The sequence below is a fragment of the Anas acuta genome, chromosome 3 (genome assembly GCF_963932015.1).
Source record: "Anas acuta chromosome 3, bAnaAcu1.1, whole genome shotgun sequence".
In the NCBI taxonomy this organism is placed as follows: Eukaryota; Metazoa; Chordata; class Aves; order Anseriformes; family Anatidae; genus Anas; species Anas acuta.
The window spans coordinates 80,398,131-80,416,792 of NC_088981.1; the positions used below are offsets into that span (position 1 = coordinate 80,398,131).

At 41.4% G+C, this 18,662-nt stretch overlaps 1 protein-coding gene across 3 annotated transcripts; it reads right to left on the reverse strand.

Annotated features, from left to right (window-relative positions):
- Positions 1 to 1,707: 1,707 nt before the first annotated feature.
- PM20D2 (peptidase M20 domain containing 2) lies at positions 1,708 to 16,211 on the reverse strand. 3 transcript variants are annotated; one of them, XR_011095192.1, is made up of 8 exons: positions 15,688 to 16,211; positions 15,454 to 15,602; positions 11,790 to 11,932; positions 8,672 to 8,826; positions 7,319 to 7,454; positions 5,518 to 5,653; positions 3,399 to 3,506; positions 2,568 to 2,582 (listed from the first exon to the last, which is right to left on the reverse strand). XR_011095192.1 is itself a non-coding variant. In XM_068677980.1 (7 exons), exons 1-7 carry the CDS (start codon positions 16,111 to 16,113, stop codon positions 2,380 to 2,382), a joined length of 1,320 nt encoding a protein of 439 aa, XP_068534081.1. In that variant the 5' UTR covers positions 16,114 to 16,211; the 3' UTR covers positions 1,708 to 2,379. The 3 variants fall into 3 exon arrangements, 2 of the variants coding, with proteins under 2 accessions (XP_068534081.1, XP_068534082.1); XM_068677980.1 differs by lacking the exon at positions 5,518 to 5,653 and having other exon boundaries at positions 1,708 to 2,582; XM_068677981.1 differs by lacking the exons at positions 2,568 to 2,582; positions 3,399 to 3,506 and having other exon boundaries at positions 4,514 to 5,653.
- Positions 16,212 to 18,662: the final 2,451 nt, after the last annotated feature.

An 18,662-nucleotide genomic window follows, 5' to 3' on the forward strand; every position in this document is an offset into this window, starting at 1 on the left:
TCATTCCCCAAAATACTATTCTTGACAAATATTCAAATATTCTCAAATTACAAACACAGTTTGGTTGTGGTACAATTGTGGTTGCTGCAACTTGAAGTTGCCAGGTATTTTCATATACATTGTGATTTATGAGCACAGATTACTGAAAATCAAGGTTTATTCCCATGGGACAAATTCTCTCTATTCAAACTCTTATCATTGTAATTGGGAATTAAGAATTTTACCAACTGAAGAACAAATGTTTTGGAACAAAGCAGAATTAACACGACTGTGGAGGCTGAAAAGCCTCTCCCCCTGGAGGCTTTCAGGATTGAGCAGATGAAGCCAACCTGACTTGATCTAGCACTGAGTTTAGCCTCACACTTCAACCTGGAGGCTGGGCCAGGTACAGCCTGAGATCCTCCGGAGAGCCATCCCAAACAAGTTTCATATGAATCTAGGAATTTTATTAAGTTTAAATAGTGGAAACAGCCCAAAGATTATAATACCATCATATTTCAAGAGCAGCATTATACCCCTCAAAAAAAAAAAAAAGTTCACTGGCTAACAAAAACGGAAATGGAAAGCTCAAAAAAAAAAAAATCTCTTGCTCTTTCAGAATTATACCAAACAAGAAAAAAAATAAACCTGGTATTCAAACCAAGTAATGCAGCACACCAGTATTAATCACAGGACAAAAATCAGTCACAACTGCATTGTTTTATTGGTGTCAACTCATTTTTAACCAGTACATCAGACAATTTTAATTTCAGCGATGATTGCAACAAAGTTAGAATGTGCTTTTATTACAGAGATTTCAGTGATCTTGGACGTGACCAACAGCTAGTCTGGACAGAGAAGCGAGCAGGCAGTAATGCACATCAGTGCTGCGCATTCCTGCCACTGGGATCCCACCATTACATCTCAGAAATAGAGAAGCAGCAAAGAAACAAATGCAGAGGGAGCAAACAGTTTAAGTACAGGATTTGTCTCTTGTGAAGCTAGAAACAGAATTTAGTAATTAATAAAATATAAATTCTGATTAGACTTCTAGAGTTTCCCGTTTAGAGATCTGTGCTGTTACAAACAATGCTTCTGAAATTACTTTGGGTTTATTGACTTCTTGGGGTATAGTTTGCCTGACTTTTTTTTCAGAAGCTTACTATAACACCTATTGTTTAGGAAAATGTCAGCCACCAGTAAGCTGCTTTTCATTCAGCATGTCCATTATTCTCAGTAATTTGTATCTGATAAAAAATTAGTTCCTCTGTGTGTTCATATGATCCTTTAATGAGCCAACTAAACATTCTTAACAGGTTTTCACACATGGAACACCCCCTAAATAAGGCTTGCTGTTTTAATTTGTGTGAAGTCGGGTAATAAGGATTAAACAAGCTAACCACACACCACACAGAAAGGACAACTGGAAAGACTTAACAGATCTGATGCTAAGGATACAGGAACAAACAGTTTAGAGAAACCAGTTACTGCACAAGCAATCCTCAGTGCAAGCTTCTCAGAGCTTACTATAGGAGCTTGCACGCAGCAAGTTAAGGTTACCTTCATTTACTGACTCATGGTACCACATTTGCACCTTTTTAAAAAAGCACTTCCACTAGTTTAGCTACATTTATACACTTTCTTTAGATCAGTTAAGCTAGTGCAACACCTTGTGCCCTACACTAGAACACATACAAGCTACTGTTCAACATATTTAGTTGCTTACTGTTTCTTTTTTTTTTTTTTTGATGACCCCTCCACAATACCTCCAGAAATTTGTAAGGAAGGTGGTCAATGCTTTTCAGGACAGTCAACCTTTAGAGATCCTGTTTCTGTATAAACACTTCCATCAGTAGAAGCCACCATCATCAAAAACAGGCATGCCTCCAAACATACATATACCCTTCTCTCCACTGAAACCAGCTCAGGCTTTAGAAGTCTGTCTTGCCCCAAGAAAAAGCCAGACAGAAGTGCTTCATAGGTCAGAATCAGCCTGTGATCAGAGTGAATAATACTTATTTTAGAAGCTTCCACATAAATGCCGTATTTATATATAAGGAATATTACTATTGCAGAGAAAATCACTTACAGGGATCTAAAAACCCATTCAGGAATCCCAAATAGGGATCTAAAATCACTTACAGGGATCCATCACTTATTCAACACTGCAACTGAAAGACAACGTATTTGAGATCTCTGAAATTTACCACAATACTGAGTACAGCAAACATTACAGCTACATGGAAGTGCACATTTTTGAAAGCAGTGATACTATTTGATTCTCCTAAAGTCCCTAAAGCACAGGAGAAGATTTTTCTTCAGCTACTCGCCTACCCAGCCCCTCCTGGGATTCAAATAGTGTCTCCGTTAAGTCACACTCGTTGAGATGTTTAATGAAGCTTAGCATGATGCACATGCTCCTGTGTCAGCACCAGATTCTTTGCCAGGTTCTGCTGGATTTAGTTGCCCCTCTTCCTTTAGCTTCACTTGTCTAAAGTCTTCTCTGACTTGTTCTAAAAGATCTGGCTTGAAAATGACATCGAGTGCTGTCATTGCCAAAGCTTTTGCTGTGCGCAAAGCATAGAACTGAGCATTCTGTGACCCTATGGAAAAAAAGCAAGAGAAATTTCAAGCCACATTACTAATATTAGATGCAAACTACTAAAGCACCACATAAAGCATATTTTATAAAATAAGATCCTGGAGTTTCAATTACAAGTAAGAGATTCTCAAAAATCCAGCTGCATTAAGTATGACTATCTTCTGATGCCTCAAAACAATTTTTTACACGCAGGTGCTTAACTTTCTATTGTCGAGGTAAACAAGATGGAAAATAGGAAAGCAAATGTTCACGCTTCTTTTTAGAAAACAGATTTAAAATGTTATCTTTATTTGCAGAGCACTGTGTTTTATGAGTAAAAATTACTGCTATCTTTTGACTCATGTTTAGAAACTCCTCAAAAATATGCTGCCAGGGCTAACACTTCTAACTTCTTCAGAGTAGGCAGTATACTGAAGAGCAGTCTGGCTTTTAGTGTAAGGAATGGATCATCTTTCCCATATACATTTAATCTTAAATACAAAAATAGAAGTTAGAGAAATTGTCAGTTGCAGAGCTGCAGAGAAAAGCTAAGTCAATTGTTTCAGGGTCCACATTCAGCTCGGATCTTGTAATGCTCGAGGAAAGCTACTGCACTTCTGGATAGCTGTTTATATGCAGCCACTTGTGTATCTACTACTTAGACATTCACACACTTACTATAAAGTAGCTCTGAACACCACAGCAGCATGGGAAAGCTTTAATCTTGGGCAATTCAAAATATCTAGTTTCTAAATACACCACCATGAAGAGTCAGCAGCCAGACTCCGCAACACCTACAGGTTCTAAGCATGAACCTCTGTTTTCCACTTCCACTCACCTGCAGCTTCTGTGTACTGCTCAGTATGATTCAATGCATCAGAGCCAATATAAAAATAAGGATGAATCCCAGGGACTACAAAGGTAACGTTTCCAAAGTCCGTGGAACCTAGAAGCAGCATGAAAATTCTCAGTGAATATGTGCTGAAGAGTTTTAAACGCTGTAGGAAAATGTACGATAGACATTATCTCCATCCCAAAATTAAAACAGAATATCCTTTGTCCCAAATACTAAAATGTAAGCATTTCTAATTGTTCATTATCCATACAAATATCCCCCATCACAGAGCCAAGCTTTTCCTAACTAGCCATCTTCAGATGCTTCTCTCCAGTGCGCTTCTGAACAATAATCTGTTCCTGGACTGCAAGAAAATGCTATCAACATGTCCCTATTCCATTTAGTGTTAAATTTTCATCAAGCATCTCCTGATAGCAAGGTGTAATTCAGAAAAGATGAAAGCTCCAAGCCTTGGAGTTTGGCTCATGCCAGCTATTTCACACCCTGGTACAGCCCCTAGAAACTAGGCCCAACAGTTACCCTTATCACTAGTATGCCAATGTTCCACACAAGGTAGGGACTCAGAAGAACAAACAAGCTATTTTTAAACAAAGACTGAGGACAACTGTTTTCTGGTATTTTTTGATTGTTCAGTTATGGAAACATTAACAGCACAAGTGTTCTTGAAAAAACAAGATCAGAACTAAACTCCAAACAAGAGAAGTACTTTGTAGATGTCAAGAAATCTTGATAGCAATGCTGCAGATTTTAATGATTCTTTCATACCTAACACTATCAGTAGGACAGTAACTATCCCTAAGTACTGCACTGTCCCTTTAAAGATGCCATCCAGAGGTGATGATCCTTTATAGTAAGTCATCCAAGAATCCACAAGTGTTTTTCTTTACTTTAAAGCCAAACAGGCAATCCACTCAGTATTTAAAGTCAAGTTCTCCTCTACTGTTAAAAAGATGTTTAGAAGCTGGAGAAAGCGACACACCAGTTATTGTGAAACTGAGGTACCACAGAAGGCATAACACGACCTTGTTTCATATGGGGGTAAAAAGGGATGACCCCAATTAACTTTTTTCAGGTCAATCAGAATGTTTTTTTGTTTGTTTGTTTTTTTAGAGAGAGCATATGAAAGGACTCTTCCAAAGATTTAAAATTTGTAACACATCAGACAGTATCCATATCATGACATCTTTGTAAGATGATAGAGAAGGTATCATGCCTTAAGACTTAGTAATTAATCAATTGCAGATTATAGATTTTATGTGGAAACTTATGGTTATTAAAAGTGAGTCCACAGAGACTACATTCTCCAACCTATTACCAGTTCCAAGTTATTTTTACTGAATGTAAGTTATTTAAACCAGGCATTGATGGTTTAAAAGATGAGAGTTTGCCAAGTCAAAAGTCAGACAGTTTTTAATAAAATTGTTAGAGTCAATTCTTCCTATCAGAAAAATGTTAGGCCCTTAGTAACAACCTATCAGCATGTCCCAGTAGTTTCCATACAACCATCCAGAACTGCATACTTGCTAGAGATTTACAGATCAGATTTCCAACTGGAAGCATAATAGCAGTTATCAATACGATACACAGATTCATGCATTTTCAACAGAAGGGTATTGGGGACTCCAGCCTCTCAAAAAATATCCTGAAGCAGACGCTGAAACCTATTCAAGTCACTGAGCACATCATGGAAGCCAGTTATTACCACAAGCATGAGAACAGGAGAAAATGCATCTGATTCCAGGAAGCCTTAATATTCAGCCCCCGACTTCAAAAGCGTATTTTCAAAACATACTGGCTCCTTATCAACTATGCCTCGGCTATCCACAGGACACCAGCAAAACCTCTGAACACTAAAAATGTTGAAGTTATCACAAGCAGGGGTGCCTCAACTAAGGCTGGGCCATCTGCTGTGGGAGGTCATCAATACCCTGAAGCAGAGCTATCTACCAGCAGGAGGAACAGCTCGTGGCACCTTCTCAAAGCTACCTCATTCTGTCACATCCTTCTGGTTGCGTGCAAAACGAGTGGAGCATGCCATGAGGCAGTGTGATTTGAGAGACTAAAGGAATTCTTCACAATGCTTAGCTGCCTAGAGCGATACCTGTAAGCAGACCGATACTAATACCCATGTAGAGGTGGCAGCGAGTATGCTCATCTGTTAACGACTTTTCTGCTGCACAGACATGGAGAAGCAACTGAGCTATCTTCCTTCCCTTTCAACAGAAGAACCTGATATCCTAAAAGAAAACATTGAAAACCATATGAAAACTAAACAGAAATGAAAGGTCTTGAAAAATATGAGACAAAACACTCAGCCCTCCCCCAAACAGGGTTGCAGCACACGAAATTCCGCTTCTGTCTCTGGAGACTGCACTTTATTACTCCTGACCCCCCCCCCCACAACCATTATTCACAGGAGAAGCTGTGGAAAGAAAAGTCATCAAAGGCCCACAGCAGCATGCAATAAAAATTTAATTTCTCAAGTATATTTTGACATTTGACAGGCAATTTAAGGACAAAACAGACATACAAGGAGTTTCAGTTTAAGCAAGTTTATGTTTAATATTTAATCTATCATGTAACTTACCTAGAAAAGCACTATTAAAAGTAGGTGTTTATGCCAAGTTCACTGAAAGGATCCCCAGTATTCATATTCACAACCTCCTGAACCCTTAGTACAATGTTTTGAGGGAAGGAACCAAAACAGCTCCAGAAAATTTCACTACAGTAACCGTTCTAAAATAAGATCCCTCACGTAAGACCCGTTCTTAGGTTAAATGAGCAAAGTCCTAAAACTTAAATGTACCATACTGAAGGAAGAAAAAACTGCTTTTCATTTTAATCTGATTTTAAATACACACAATAAAAACAATTGGAGAAAACATTATCCAAATTTGGAAGGGAAGTAGCAAGTAGAGGAAAACCAACCAAAATAACACTAGATATGTTGTGGCCCCCCTCCAAAAAGTTTGGAGAACTGCCTCCAAACATCAAGATCTCAACTGCCCAAAGATGATGTGCATTTAATATAGGGGATATTAGTAACATGATCAAACTAATGAGAATAACAGTTTTTTACTAAGCACCGCTGTTTCTTTCTGACCAAAGAGAAAGACCTTTAACACGAGTGGCCTACAAATGTTTATATATAAAGCTACAAACAGTAGTAAGTCTTCTAAGTGCTGCTGATACTTAAAAAGAGCTCCTGTAGAAGATTCAAGGAATGAAAAAAACATAAAGGGTAACGAGAAACACACCTAGGCATTCAAGAACTCACCCTCCAATTACAATAGGCCTGAGAGACCAAAAAAATGTAGTTTGAAACACGGTCAAGACCCAAAAGCGAGCACCTACTTGAATCACCACCTTTTGAAAACCCATGTGCTCAATTTGTGAACTAAAATTAGAAGCATAGGATTATCTGTTAATGGAAAGAGGTTTTGATTAGTTCCTGAGATACTTCCACTTAAAAATCTCTTCAAAAAAATCTAAAATTTTAGTTAGATGGTAGTAAACTTGTTTATATGTAAGTTTGGACAATATTATTAAACAAGGTTTCTAGAAGCTAGACCTCATCTCCACTCATAGCATAAAGCAGGATTCTGTATGACAAGCCTCAATTCATTCCAAGTCTTAAGTGTTTCATATTTGAAATATTTTCCAAAGATAACAGAAAAGGATTACAGCTTTTCGTGTGCTGGGGCTACTTCTGAGCTTCCAAACCACACAAAAACAGGCCAGAGGCACGAACCTCTTACACTACTTCAATTTTTTAATTTGACCTTTTCCTCTGACCCATTTTGTTTAACTTAACTCTAACCCATCATTTCAGACACTTGGAAGCTGATCAATCTAACCTTAAGTCACAACAACAACCAAAAAAAAAAAACAGATTGAGTTACCTGACAAACCATTCAAAATAGAGTCTTCTGATATAAATTCTATTCCAAGCTTCTTTCCATTCTCCTTGTAAGCCTTCTCCAGGCTCTTATTTGGAAGCACATTGTAGTAATCATTCTCTCCACCTTTTATTTCCACCTAGTCAAAAGAAACAAGTGGTTAGACATTTTTCTCCAACCTAAGCCAGTTTAATGTAAACAATCACAAACAAGGACTGGAGAAGTTAAACACGTGTCCCTGTTTCAGGCCCCTATCAAAATGGACTTAAGTGCTAAGTTTATTTTAGCAATGTAACATTCAGCCAAACATTGGCCTTGATGAAAACAGCTTGTTTGCTGTCAAGCTTGCACTAGACAGCCAAGTTCCAGAAGCACAGACTTCATAGACTGCATCTCTGCAAACAGCAAACAAAAATGACCTGCAATTGTTTCTAATGATTTCCACTGCAGGTACTATTAAGTTAGGTCAAAAGCAATTTAGTCTTCCACCATTTTTTTTATTTATTTTTTTATTGTTTTTATATTTAGATCAGTTCTAATAATCACAGCCTCTTTGTTTATGAAGCAGTCCATGGGACCAGGTGGGTGTATCCAAGCGTGCTCAGTGAGAAGGGGGCAGCACTGCAACCAAGGAGCTATAATTTTGTAAGTGTCACTGAAGTAGAGGGATGTTCCAGATGACTGAAAGAGTTAAAAGTGACATTTACATTGAAGGGCCACGAGGATCTTGGAAATTACTGACTGTACCATCATACTGACATTACCATCTTGTCCTCAAACTCCTGGAGAGATTACAAAGCAAATCCTACATCCAATACCCAGGCACAAGAACCACGAGGCAGTTGAGAACATCCAGCATAGATTTACTAAAGAGCAGATGGTGCATAACCACACTTAGCTTCTCATGACGATGTCTGGCGTGGCAGACATGGAACACATTGAGGTTCAAAGGTTTATGATCAGTGGCACAAAAACCCAAGTTATCACGTTTCTTGCAGTAAATTACTGGTGTCATTGCTGGTTTAGTGTTTTTATTATCATTACAGACAACAGGTGAGAGTGCACGCAGCAAGTTTGCCAACTATACCAAGCCAGTGGGGAGCAGGTGAAAAGCTGGAGGGTAGAGGCAACAGATAAGCTCAAGGGTTGACTATGTACTATTCAGAAGGATGTCAAGAGGCCAAAAAATAAAAACAGGTTGACAGAAACCTCAAGAAACCTCAGCTGAATAGCAAACAGTATCACAGAAATTTACATTTTTTCCAGCCAAACACCATGCAGAAAAATGCTGGGCCTGAACAGGGAATATCTCATCTCCAGTGTAACAGAAACACAGGACCATGAATACATACTTACTCTGCATCCTGTGGCCAGTGCTGCAGCTTTGAAGCAGTTCTCAACCTTCTCTGTCAGAACAGAAAGATCTCTCATTGATGGGGCACGCAAGTAGAACTCCAGCTCAGTGTAAGAAGGAATAATGTTAGGTTTCACACCACCATTTTTTATTACGCCTGTAGAAAGAGAAAAGCCATGTTAACAGTGTTAAACCCAACTGCTTGATCTTCATCCCTGCCATGAAACTCTTCGCTTGAACTAAATACAGACAAAACCAAAACATCAGCTCAGCATGAAATACAAAATGCCAAAAATGTAGCGCATGGACAAAATTTCATCACCACATTAGATTAAGTGGGATGCGTACATGCTTTCCAGTGTGATTTCATCCTATTCCTTGGTTAGACATCCATTATGAGCCTAAAACCAAACCAAACTAGCATTTATAATTAATCCCCTGGAATCTGATGCATCACAATTGTAAAGCAATCTGTCTGCCATTGACAAAAGAGCTGTTATAAGGGCTACTGTGGATTCCACCTTTTAAAGGTTTCCACATCTAGGATATTTCCAACTTCTTCTGCCAGCTTGGACAGAAATTTTATTAAGCTACATTTGTCTGCAATGCTGGAGTAATGGGCCTACTCCAGGGGACAAAGTTTGTTAGACTCCTCATACCAATTCTTTGGAATATTGCAGTGTGTACAACATGGACAATTTTATTCAAGGGTGAAGTGCTCCCTCAAGGAAACAACTATATAGCTTTCAGTTATGGCATCAGAGACATTATCATAAAATACCATAGCATTCAGCTATTTTAACAATAAAAAGTTGTAGACCTCAGTATCACATTAGATTTTAATGCAGTAACAGCTAGCTATTTTACACAGGCTGCTTTTGTTCCTAGGTCTCCTACCCTCAATTTACGTATGTCAAAAACAACTGGTTTTCTCTAGAACCTGAGAAACTACCTTTTCTGCTTTAAATGGAAATACTGCACAAAATTACTGATGGGTAATTTAGATGTGTGTCACTGAAGCCTTAAAAGACAGCGCTATCAGAATGCAAATGGGCAACATATCTTTACCTCTGGTACAGAAAGTCCATAAAGACTAGGAACTTCCACCCCTTCAAGTAGAGCTTTCTTGTCTTGAATACAAAGTAAACAAAGCACTGAAACACCAGTCAGTACTGGTCCATAAAAGGAACAGCTCAGGTGAGATGGACATCACAAAAAAGGGAACCAAGAAGTCAGCAAATAAGTAATCACACGAATCTACATGACAGGACACATTTGCTCAAAACAAGTTGCTTAATGAGCAAACAGCTTCCCCCTATCTTCAATGCACTTGTGAACTGAACAGGACAGGGTCTAGCAGCATGCAGTCTCTTCAATATTGATATGCAATTCTGAATGGAGAGATGATCTTAAGAAGTAGGCTGTCTTACAGATCGTATCCTGCTCCTAGGTGGAACTTCTTTTTTGCGAACTGTTTAATACTGCTTGAAAGGAAAAAATATATATTCCTGTTTTTCAAAGGGCAATGTTTAGTTGGAAGTGGAGAAAAGAGAATCCTATCAAATATTAGACAAACAATAACATTGTTCATTTACATTAAAAACTGCTCAGGGATTCTAGACATGAAATAATGGCAACTATTTCTGTGTTTGTTAGTGGGTTAAGACTAAGATTTTTAGGATCACTTAAGACAACCAGTGATGTTACTGAAGGCTGCAACACAAGACCTCCAACACTGCTGTAAGTAAAGAGTTCCTAAAATTAAGCACCATTCTGGTTGCTTACACCTTCCCAGAAGCATTTTAAAATCAAGTTTATGGCAGCAATTGTATCAACACAGCAATTTAAGTTTCACTGTAGTTCAGGACGTGCTACCCCTACAAGGTTTGTTTAGATAGTTTTTGCATATTTTACCCACGTGGCCTTTAGAAACTAAGAAGAAACTACCATTTTAGGCTCAAATCTGATAGAAGACTTGGACACCTTTAACTTTAATCTTAACCTGCAACAACAGTTTCATACACCAAAGCCTGTAACTGTATGCCTTGTCTCCCACAGAGAACTAAGGCTGTGCCCTCTGCAGGAAGTTCACTTGGGCAAGCTGTACAGCAGAACTGCATACATAGCCTCATCTACAGCGAAAAGGATTTGGGCTTCCAGATTCCATTTTGATATCCTGGAGAGAAATATGCACAGGTATTACATAGCACAAGCAGCCAAAACACAATGATCACAGGACTCCTGGAAGTTTTGTAGCTCACAGAATTTTCCAAATAGTTCTTCATTCTCAAGTCTTTTTAGAAATGGCCCTATTTCTTAATTTAATAATTTCTTAATTTAACAACTTTGAAAAAGCTGTGTTGGGTGCAGTAAGGGAAATCTGTGTCTACCGCTAATGGGCAGCTTCCACCTAAACTTCTGCGACTTTCTCACCACACAAAAAGAAATGCAAGGTATTCAAGGTTAAGTTAAGCTTAACAGTTAACGTATCTTACTGCAGAAGGAACATACATTTCTACCTGAAGCTTTACTAGGTATTAAATAATAGAATCCAGCACACATCCGACTGGCCCACTATTCAGAACTATAGACTCCTGCCATTGCTTGTTTTTAACACCTCAGCAAATAAATTTCAGTCACAGGACCACTATACCTTTACATAAATGTCAACATAAATTACTCTTAATTCTTGGAATGCCTACTACAAATATGGTGCAGAAAGTAATCATTTTTCAGAAGCATTTAATCTTATCCCTGTGCAAAAAGGCATACACTGGCTTTAAGGAATTCCAAGCCCTGTAACAAAGACTTAGCTGTTTCATTCTAAATGGCAACATCAGGTGCAAAGACTTAAGATTTGTCCCCTATCTACTTACATACAAGTGTCTGCTTTTGAATCTGACCCGTAAGTCCATTTCCAGCAGTTAATTCTGACACCAACGTGATTGTAAAAATTACAGACAAACTACTTCAATTAAATAGTGCAATTTCATAATATTTGAGGTGACACTAGTCTTTTAATGCAATAATGCGGTATCTTAAGTTGTGGGATTTTGTAAGTTAGTATTTGAACAGCCTAAAGTCTTACGTGCTGGACGTCAGATTTAATGAAGGTCTCACCATGAACTCTCCAGGTTGGTTTCATTTGCTGTCTTAAAACAGACAGATTGTTGTATGCAAGAACAGCAGCATCTAATGCATTAACTCCTTCCCAAGGATAAGCAGCAGCATGAGAAGCTTTTCCATAGTATTTCACAGTCACGCTAGGAAATAAAAGGCATTGCTTACTTGCTGTTCGTTTATTTACAAACCCTCTAAAATACAAAGTTCCTTATGTTCACACAATTACATTTAACTTATGTGCAGTAGAACACCAAACAATTTACCTAGCACTACACTGTTGCAAAGCTAAGCTGTATTTGAGTGCAGGACAGTCCTGAAAAAGTTCTAGAAAACTAATGGAATGGAACAACAAAGAACCAAGTGGGCAAAAGTTCCCATAATGTACAGCCTTTCCCATGTATTGAAGGCTTTAGATACTAATTGAACATCTCCACTTTTCTGCCTATTGCCTATTTACGTCTGCCTATTCTGAGACAAAGCTACTAATATTCTCTGAGGATAATAAACTTTTTCCAATTCAACATGAGAAATTGATTGTCCTAGTTCTTGCTAAACTTTTACACATGTGCTGCACAAAAGACAGCAAAAGCACATTAGTAAGATCACATACAAACCATGTCTAAATAAAAACAAGTTTTAAGTGTAATAAAAATACAACCTAGTATATAAAATATACATACCATGCTACCTCAAAGATGTCCTTTCCCTTCACACCTCAAAAACGCTGGTAGAAATGTTTGCAAAGATAGAGAAATGTAGTGCAGAAGTTGTAAAACTCAAAGTACTGTACCTAAACATACCCAGTAAGATGAAGCCAAGCATGAATTCTTATGAGTGTCACTTCTTAGGTTTACAAAGTAATTTATGTGGTGTTTTGAATTACATGCAAACGCATTACACCGAATACTTACATCTATATAAAGTATTACCATTTCTCAAGCGCAAATACTGGTTTTATTCATTCTAGGGTTTGATCTCAAAACCCAGTCCTGTACATATATCACTCCATCCTCGGCCCTCCGTCTCCACCAAGACACACACCCCACTTGGCCCTCACCCAGCCAGACACAGCCCTGCTGGGCTGTCCCCGCCTTGCAGACACCAACTTAGCCACTTATCCCGAACTGACCCCTCATGTCCCGAGCCATGGCACAGCTGTAAGTCTATAGCTGTACTGAAATACTGGAGAGCAAAGAGGGACACAATGGAGTCCACGCTTGAAGTGATCAAAGTCTCCCTCACAGATGACTGCAATCCAAATTAAGGTTTTGTAATGCCCCTTTCTTTCCACACAGGAATCTTACATCCTGCTGAGTTTTAATTACAATTATCATATATGTAATCAAGAAAACTTATCCATTAACATCCCAAGCATTAGACTGTGGTCCCTCAAATCAACTTGCAAAAAAAGAAGGCAGGACAGATTCCTAGCTATTCTCCAAAAAAAATGGAGAGGAGACAAAGCAGAAAGTCATGTTGCAATCATTTTTGTTTGCAAGAACCATGGGCTGCTGAACAAAAATTGTTCTTTCAGCATTCATTTTCTTGTAGCCTCTATTGCTACATGTCACATTCAGAATAAAAACACATTTTGGTGAATAATACAACCCTGAACAAATTGATGAGTATCAGCAGAACAACATGGATCCTGTTTGACGAACAAAAAAGTAGGTTGATTAGGTGAAGAGTAACTGACTAAGAATTGGCAAGTTATGGCACACATGCAAAACAGTTGTCCCACTATGTTAATTTGAGTTCAGGCACAAGATAGCCGAATTCAGAGTTTGCAGCTACAGTAAAACTAATAATGCAGTGATCAGTAATCCTTAAATTCCTTGGGAACAACCAGAAGGCCAAATGCAATGCATGAAAACAGTCTTTGTACCTCTGGAATCTCATTATTACATAAATCATGGCATAAGCTGAGTATTTCAAGCTGTTTCACTCAGTGCTTCAGTTCCATGCCTCCTCCGTATTCAAGGTTTAAAGGCCATGTAGGACTTGTATCCAGCAGTAGACTATCACCTCTGAAGGGAGATCCCTAAATCTTACTGTATCAACCAAAAAAGGTCATTACAAGAGATGAAGTTAACAGAAAGACAAATACATCCATGAAAATTGTATTTTGAAGATTATAGTCTTAAGGGACAGCAACCAAAAGCCAAGCAAAGCCTCAAAAGGACACTGCAATAAGAACAATGAAGGCAAATATGAGGACTAACTATGGAAGGATGACTAGTTCATGCCAACCCTGTCAATTTTTACCATTGAACTAAGCAGTAACTGAGGTAAATTATTCACCAGGAAGAGCACTGACAAAATTAAAAGGACCAATAAAATCAAGCACATAGGCATCTGGAAAGTCACATGTTTGACTAGAGTCATGCAATACTTGTAAAAAACACTCAACACAAGAACTCCTTTACACTGGAGGAAGTTACTAGTAGAGTCCCTGCAGGTTCAGTCCTTGGGATCGAGCATCACTATTAACTGTGGAGTAAAGTGTTACTAACAAAACCTGCTGGTAAGACTACTGCTGGGACCCTATGAAAACAAAGGAGGTTTCAAATACCAAAAGAACAGCATGACCCTGCAGACCAACATATCAGGAATAGAGTTAAACTCAAAAATACTTTAGAAATCATGCAGTTCCAGACAAAGCATGTCTTTGCACATTGCTTGCTTGAAAATGACTTAAGTGGAAAGTTCATTAGCTGTCTATGAAATAGACCTGTGCCTACTAAGGTAGGCTGTTGAAAGTCACATCCCTCTAAGATGCATTTATGCTGAGATTTCCAGGAAAGCAGACACTGTGGCTCCAGCATTAGCTCAGAAAGGTCTAATATAATTCCCCTGGCAGAACTGTGAACAGTTCTAGTTAGGAACATCCAGCAAGGAGCACTTCAAGATGAGTCTCCCTGAATACAAATGAAGAACAACCACCGAGAATAAACACTAGAGCTAATGAAAAGATGGCAAGGCAACGTCCCCAAAGAGCTATCCGACAAAAAAAAAGTAGAACAAGGGTATGACTGCTGCCTACACACATACTGGGGGTACACATGAAGTAATGCCAGGAAATAATTTGGGCAAAGACAAAGCTGTTGTTAAGAGCTAATGGATACTGAATGGCCATAATTAAATTTAGGCTAAAAATTAATAAGGACCCAAAGAGCAGTCAGGCTTAGCTGGTTAGCTGCTTCCAAAAGTAGGAGAAAAACCAAGCACTTCCACAGCTGACTAAAATATACAGAGAACTACATGACTTGATATCCAGGAAAGCAAGAAGCTATAATCAATGAGATGTCCCCTCGTATACTTTTTTTTTTAAGTGCTTTTAAATGATTTTTTTTAGAGGCAAAGGATTATCACATGCACATATAAGAAAGTCCAGAAACGTAAGAGAAAATGGCCTGGGGGGGGACACAAGATTATCCCTGAGCAGCCAACTATGTGAATGCCATGCTGAACGCTGCACTTTGCACTGCTCAGAGTCCAGAAGAGGGATACGGCTCCTCAGCTGACTGCAAACACCTTGCCTGCAGGGCACCTGCGAGGTCCCCTGCCTAAGTTCAGCCTCTTCCAAGCAGCAACCCCGTTCGGGGAGGGGAACCAAAGCCAACAGCAAGACACCCCTTTCCACGTGAACCCGCTCACTCACTCGTGCTCAGCCACATCAGGCAGATAGGCCGCGTTTTCTTGCGACGGGTGCGCCATAAACACCACATCCAGGTCGTCAAACGCCCCGGCGTTTATCAGGTCAATTTTGCCACCTCCTTGCTCCTCCGCAGGCGTCCCCAGCACGGCGACCTGCAGCAGAAACACACCGAGTCAGGAGCGGGCACCGACCGGGGGCACGAAGGAGGCACGAAGGGACCCTCAGGAGGGCTCCCACCTGCACGGCGCTGGGTGCGGGCTGCGGCAGGCTCTCCAGGGCGGCTTTAAGCCCCAGGGCGGCGGCTGCCCCCACCTCGGCGATGAGGTTGTGGCCGCAGGCGTGCCCGATGCCGGGCAGCGCGTCGTACTCGCAGAGGAAGGCGATGCGGAGCGGGGCGGGGGGTCCCTGCGGCCCGGCCGTGCCCCAGTCGGCGCGGAAGGCCGTGCCCAGCTTGTAGCGGGGCCGCACGGCCCAGGCGGCGCCCGGCAGCTCCCCGCTGGCGAAGAAGCGGGTGAGGGCGTCGTGAGCGTGGTGCTCCTCGTAGGCCAGCTCGGGCCGGCTCCAGATGCTGCGGCTCAGGGCGCCCAGCCGCGCCGCGTTCAGCTCCACGCCCTCGCACGCCCGCTGCTTCAGCTCCTCCAGCAACGCGTCCTGCGGCCTCATCGGCACCCGCGGCTCCTAACGGCTCCCAACGGCTCTCAACGGCTCCCAACGGTCACGCCGCGCGCACCTGCCGAGCCCACACTGCGCCGCCCGCCGCGGCCGCGCCTTTTATAGGCTCTGCCCTGCCGCGGGGCGCGCTGGGAAATGTAGTTCTCGTCGGGGCTCGGGCGCCGCCGGCCATTTTGGGAGTCCGAGGCTTTGCTGCCTCTCAGATTTTTTTTTTTTTTTTTTTTTTTTTTGGTCTTTCAACATCACATTTGTTCCCCAGACATTTCCTTTATTCCACAGTCCCAGAATGGCTGAGGTTGGCCACCTGCCCCGTACCCTTCCCACATGGACACTGCCCAGCACCACGTCCAGGTGGCTTCTGAACATTGCCACGGAGGAGGCTCCACCACCTCACCACCTCTCCGGGCAGCCTGTGCCAGTGTTCAGTGACCACACAGCACAGAAGTGCTTCCCAGTGCTCAGACAGAACCTCCCGTGTTTCAGCTTGTGCCCATTGCCTTGTCCTGGCTACAGGCACCCCTGAGATGAGCCTGGCTCTGCCCTTTTTGCACCCTCCCTTTGTGTATTTCTGTACATTGAGGAGATCCCTGCTCTTCTCCAGGCTGAGCAGTCCCAGCTCTCTCAGACACTCCACATAGGAGTGGTGCTCCAGTCCCTTGATCACCTTGGTGGCCCTCCGATGGCCTCTTTCCAAGTCTCTCTTGTATGGGGTGGAAGGGAGGGAGTCGTTTCATCAACCAGAAGTCCTGTCTGCTTGCAGTTTGCTCCCCCTTTGACATGTCTGTGGGATTTTTGGCCCGAGTGCTTGAAGTCTCCATATGGTTTGGCTGACCAAGCAATGGTGGGTCCAGATCTCCCCAAGCAGCATATCACCGACCCCACAGCCTATGTCCCAGCCTCTCCACTGCAACGTGAATTTCCTGCTCCTTTGGGACAAAGGCAATGCACAGCTGTGAACCTGCAGCAACACCCAGCATGGATGCTTTCCTTGTTGCAGCCCACAGCACAGAACGCCAAGTGTGTGGGCTAAACATCTGCACAGCCCAAGCACAGACAGTGTGACGATTTCGGGAAGCCTTGGCCTTGCTGCCAGTATGCTGCGTGCACCATGCTGCTGCAAAAGCCCAAGTGATTGCCTGTGGCCTTGCTGACTTTCATAATGAAATCCTGATGATCAGATGCATATTTTTTTTCTTCCCCCTGGAGCTGTTGTGCAACACAGCTTTTGTTTGAAGTCCCATGTGCACTTATAGCTAATGAGGACTCACCAGTAGTTGGAATGGGTGTGAAGTGCTCATCATGGGTTAATATTAGCTACAAGCCAGATAGCAGGGTCCTTGCCTATCTAACTGATCAGTACCTGACAAAGTTGAAGTCAGCAGAAAAAAAAAAAAAAAAAAAAAGAAAATAGAAAAAAGAAAAAAAGAAAAAAAATACTAATTCTGGCATTTTTCTTGTATTTACTGAAGTAGTGAAATTTTACTTTTTGTTCAGCTTAATGGACAAAACTCTTCTCCAGTCTGTTTATCAACTGTTTATCAACTCTGCTCCACAGTGTTTCTGTCACCTGGAGAAGTGCTTTGGCATGCTGAACATCAGGTTTCCCTTCTCCTTTTCCTGGTGCCACCCAAACTTTGCATGACCCTCGGTCACTCCAAGCAGAGCTCAGGCACTCATGCCCCTTACGCAAGTGTTTGTCACAAGCTATTTTTACTCTTGTAACACACTCCAGCAAATACCGTGGTTGTGGTCTGTTCTTTCCCTCAAATACTTTCAAGCAGACAAATGCCTCCACTCAGAAACACACGCTGGACTTCCAACTGTCCCATCCATACTTCCAGTCAGTGGTAGACAGTGCACATACATAGCAAAAGGGTCACATAAAGTCTTCTTGCCTACTGATTTTGAGGGCTGGGAGCCCTTTGGAGCAGGCAGGGTGTTACCAGCATGCTTCAGCAACAGCCACTCCAGGCATCCAGCAAACCCAACCACTTTTGCACTCACTTGTCTGCATTGCTGAGTGGCTGTTCAGAGGAGAGTAGATCACACCTAGGGAGAGCTGGCTCACACTTTAAGTTGTAATAAGGGGAATACAAGCAAACAAACAAACAAAAACCACAACTTTTTGTTCCTAACTACCCGGTTCCCCAAGGCAGTACTGTTCACCCTATAGTTTCATATTTCTTCAACCAAAGCAGGGCTGTGCTCATCCCCTTAGATCGGATTCATCCTGTACCCTGTACAGCTTTAAACACTTGATCTTCACCCAAAGGCGGGTGCTTTCAGTAGTTTTAAAACTTGTTCATTGGAAATGTGCACGTTCTGTGGTGTGACATGAAGTGACATGAAGATGATTCCTCAGGTGGATTAAATCTAGGGTGTGGACTTTGTCCATTTGCTCTAACAAAGCCATAGCCCTAGTTTTCCAAGGGGAATAGAAGCAGAGAGAACCCTGAATTGGGTTTCATAGGTGTTTGCTGCCAGTGGGGAAAAGGTGAGGGGCAGATGGGGACTCAGGCCCCATTTCAGCGCAGAGGAGG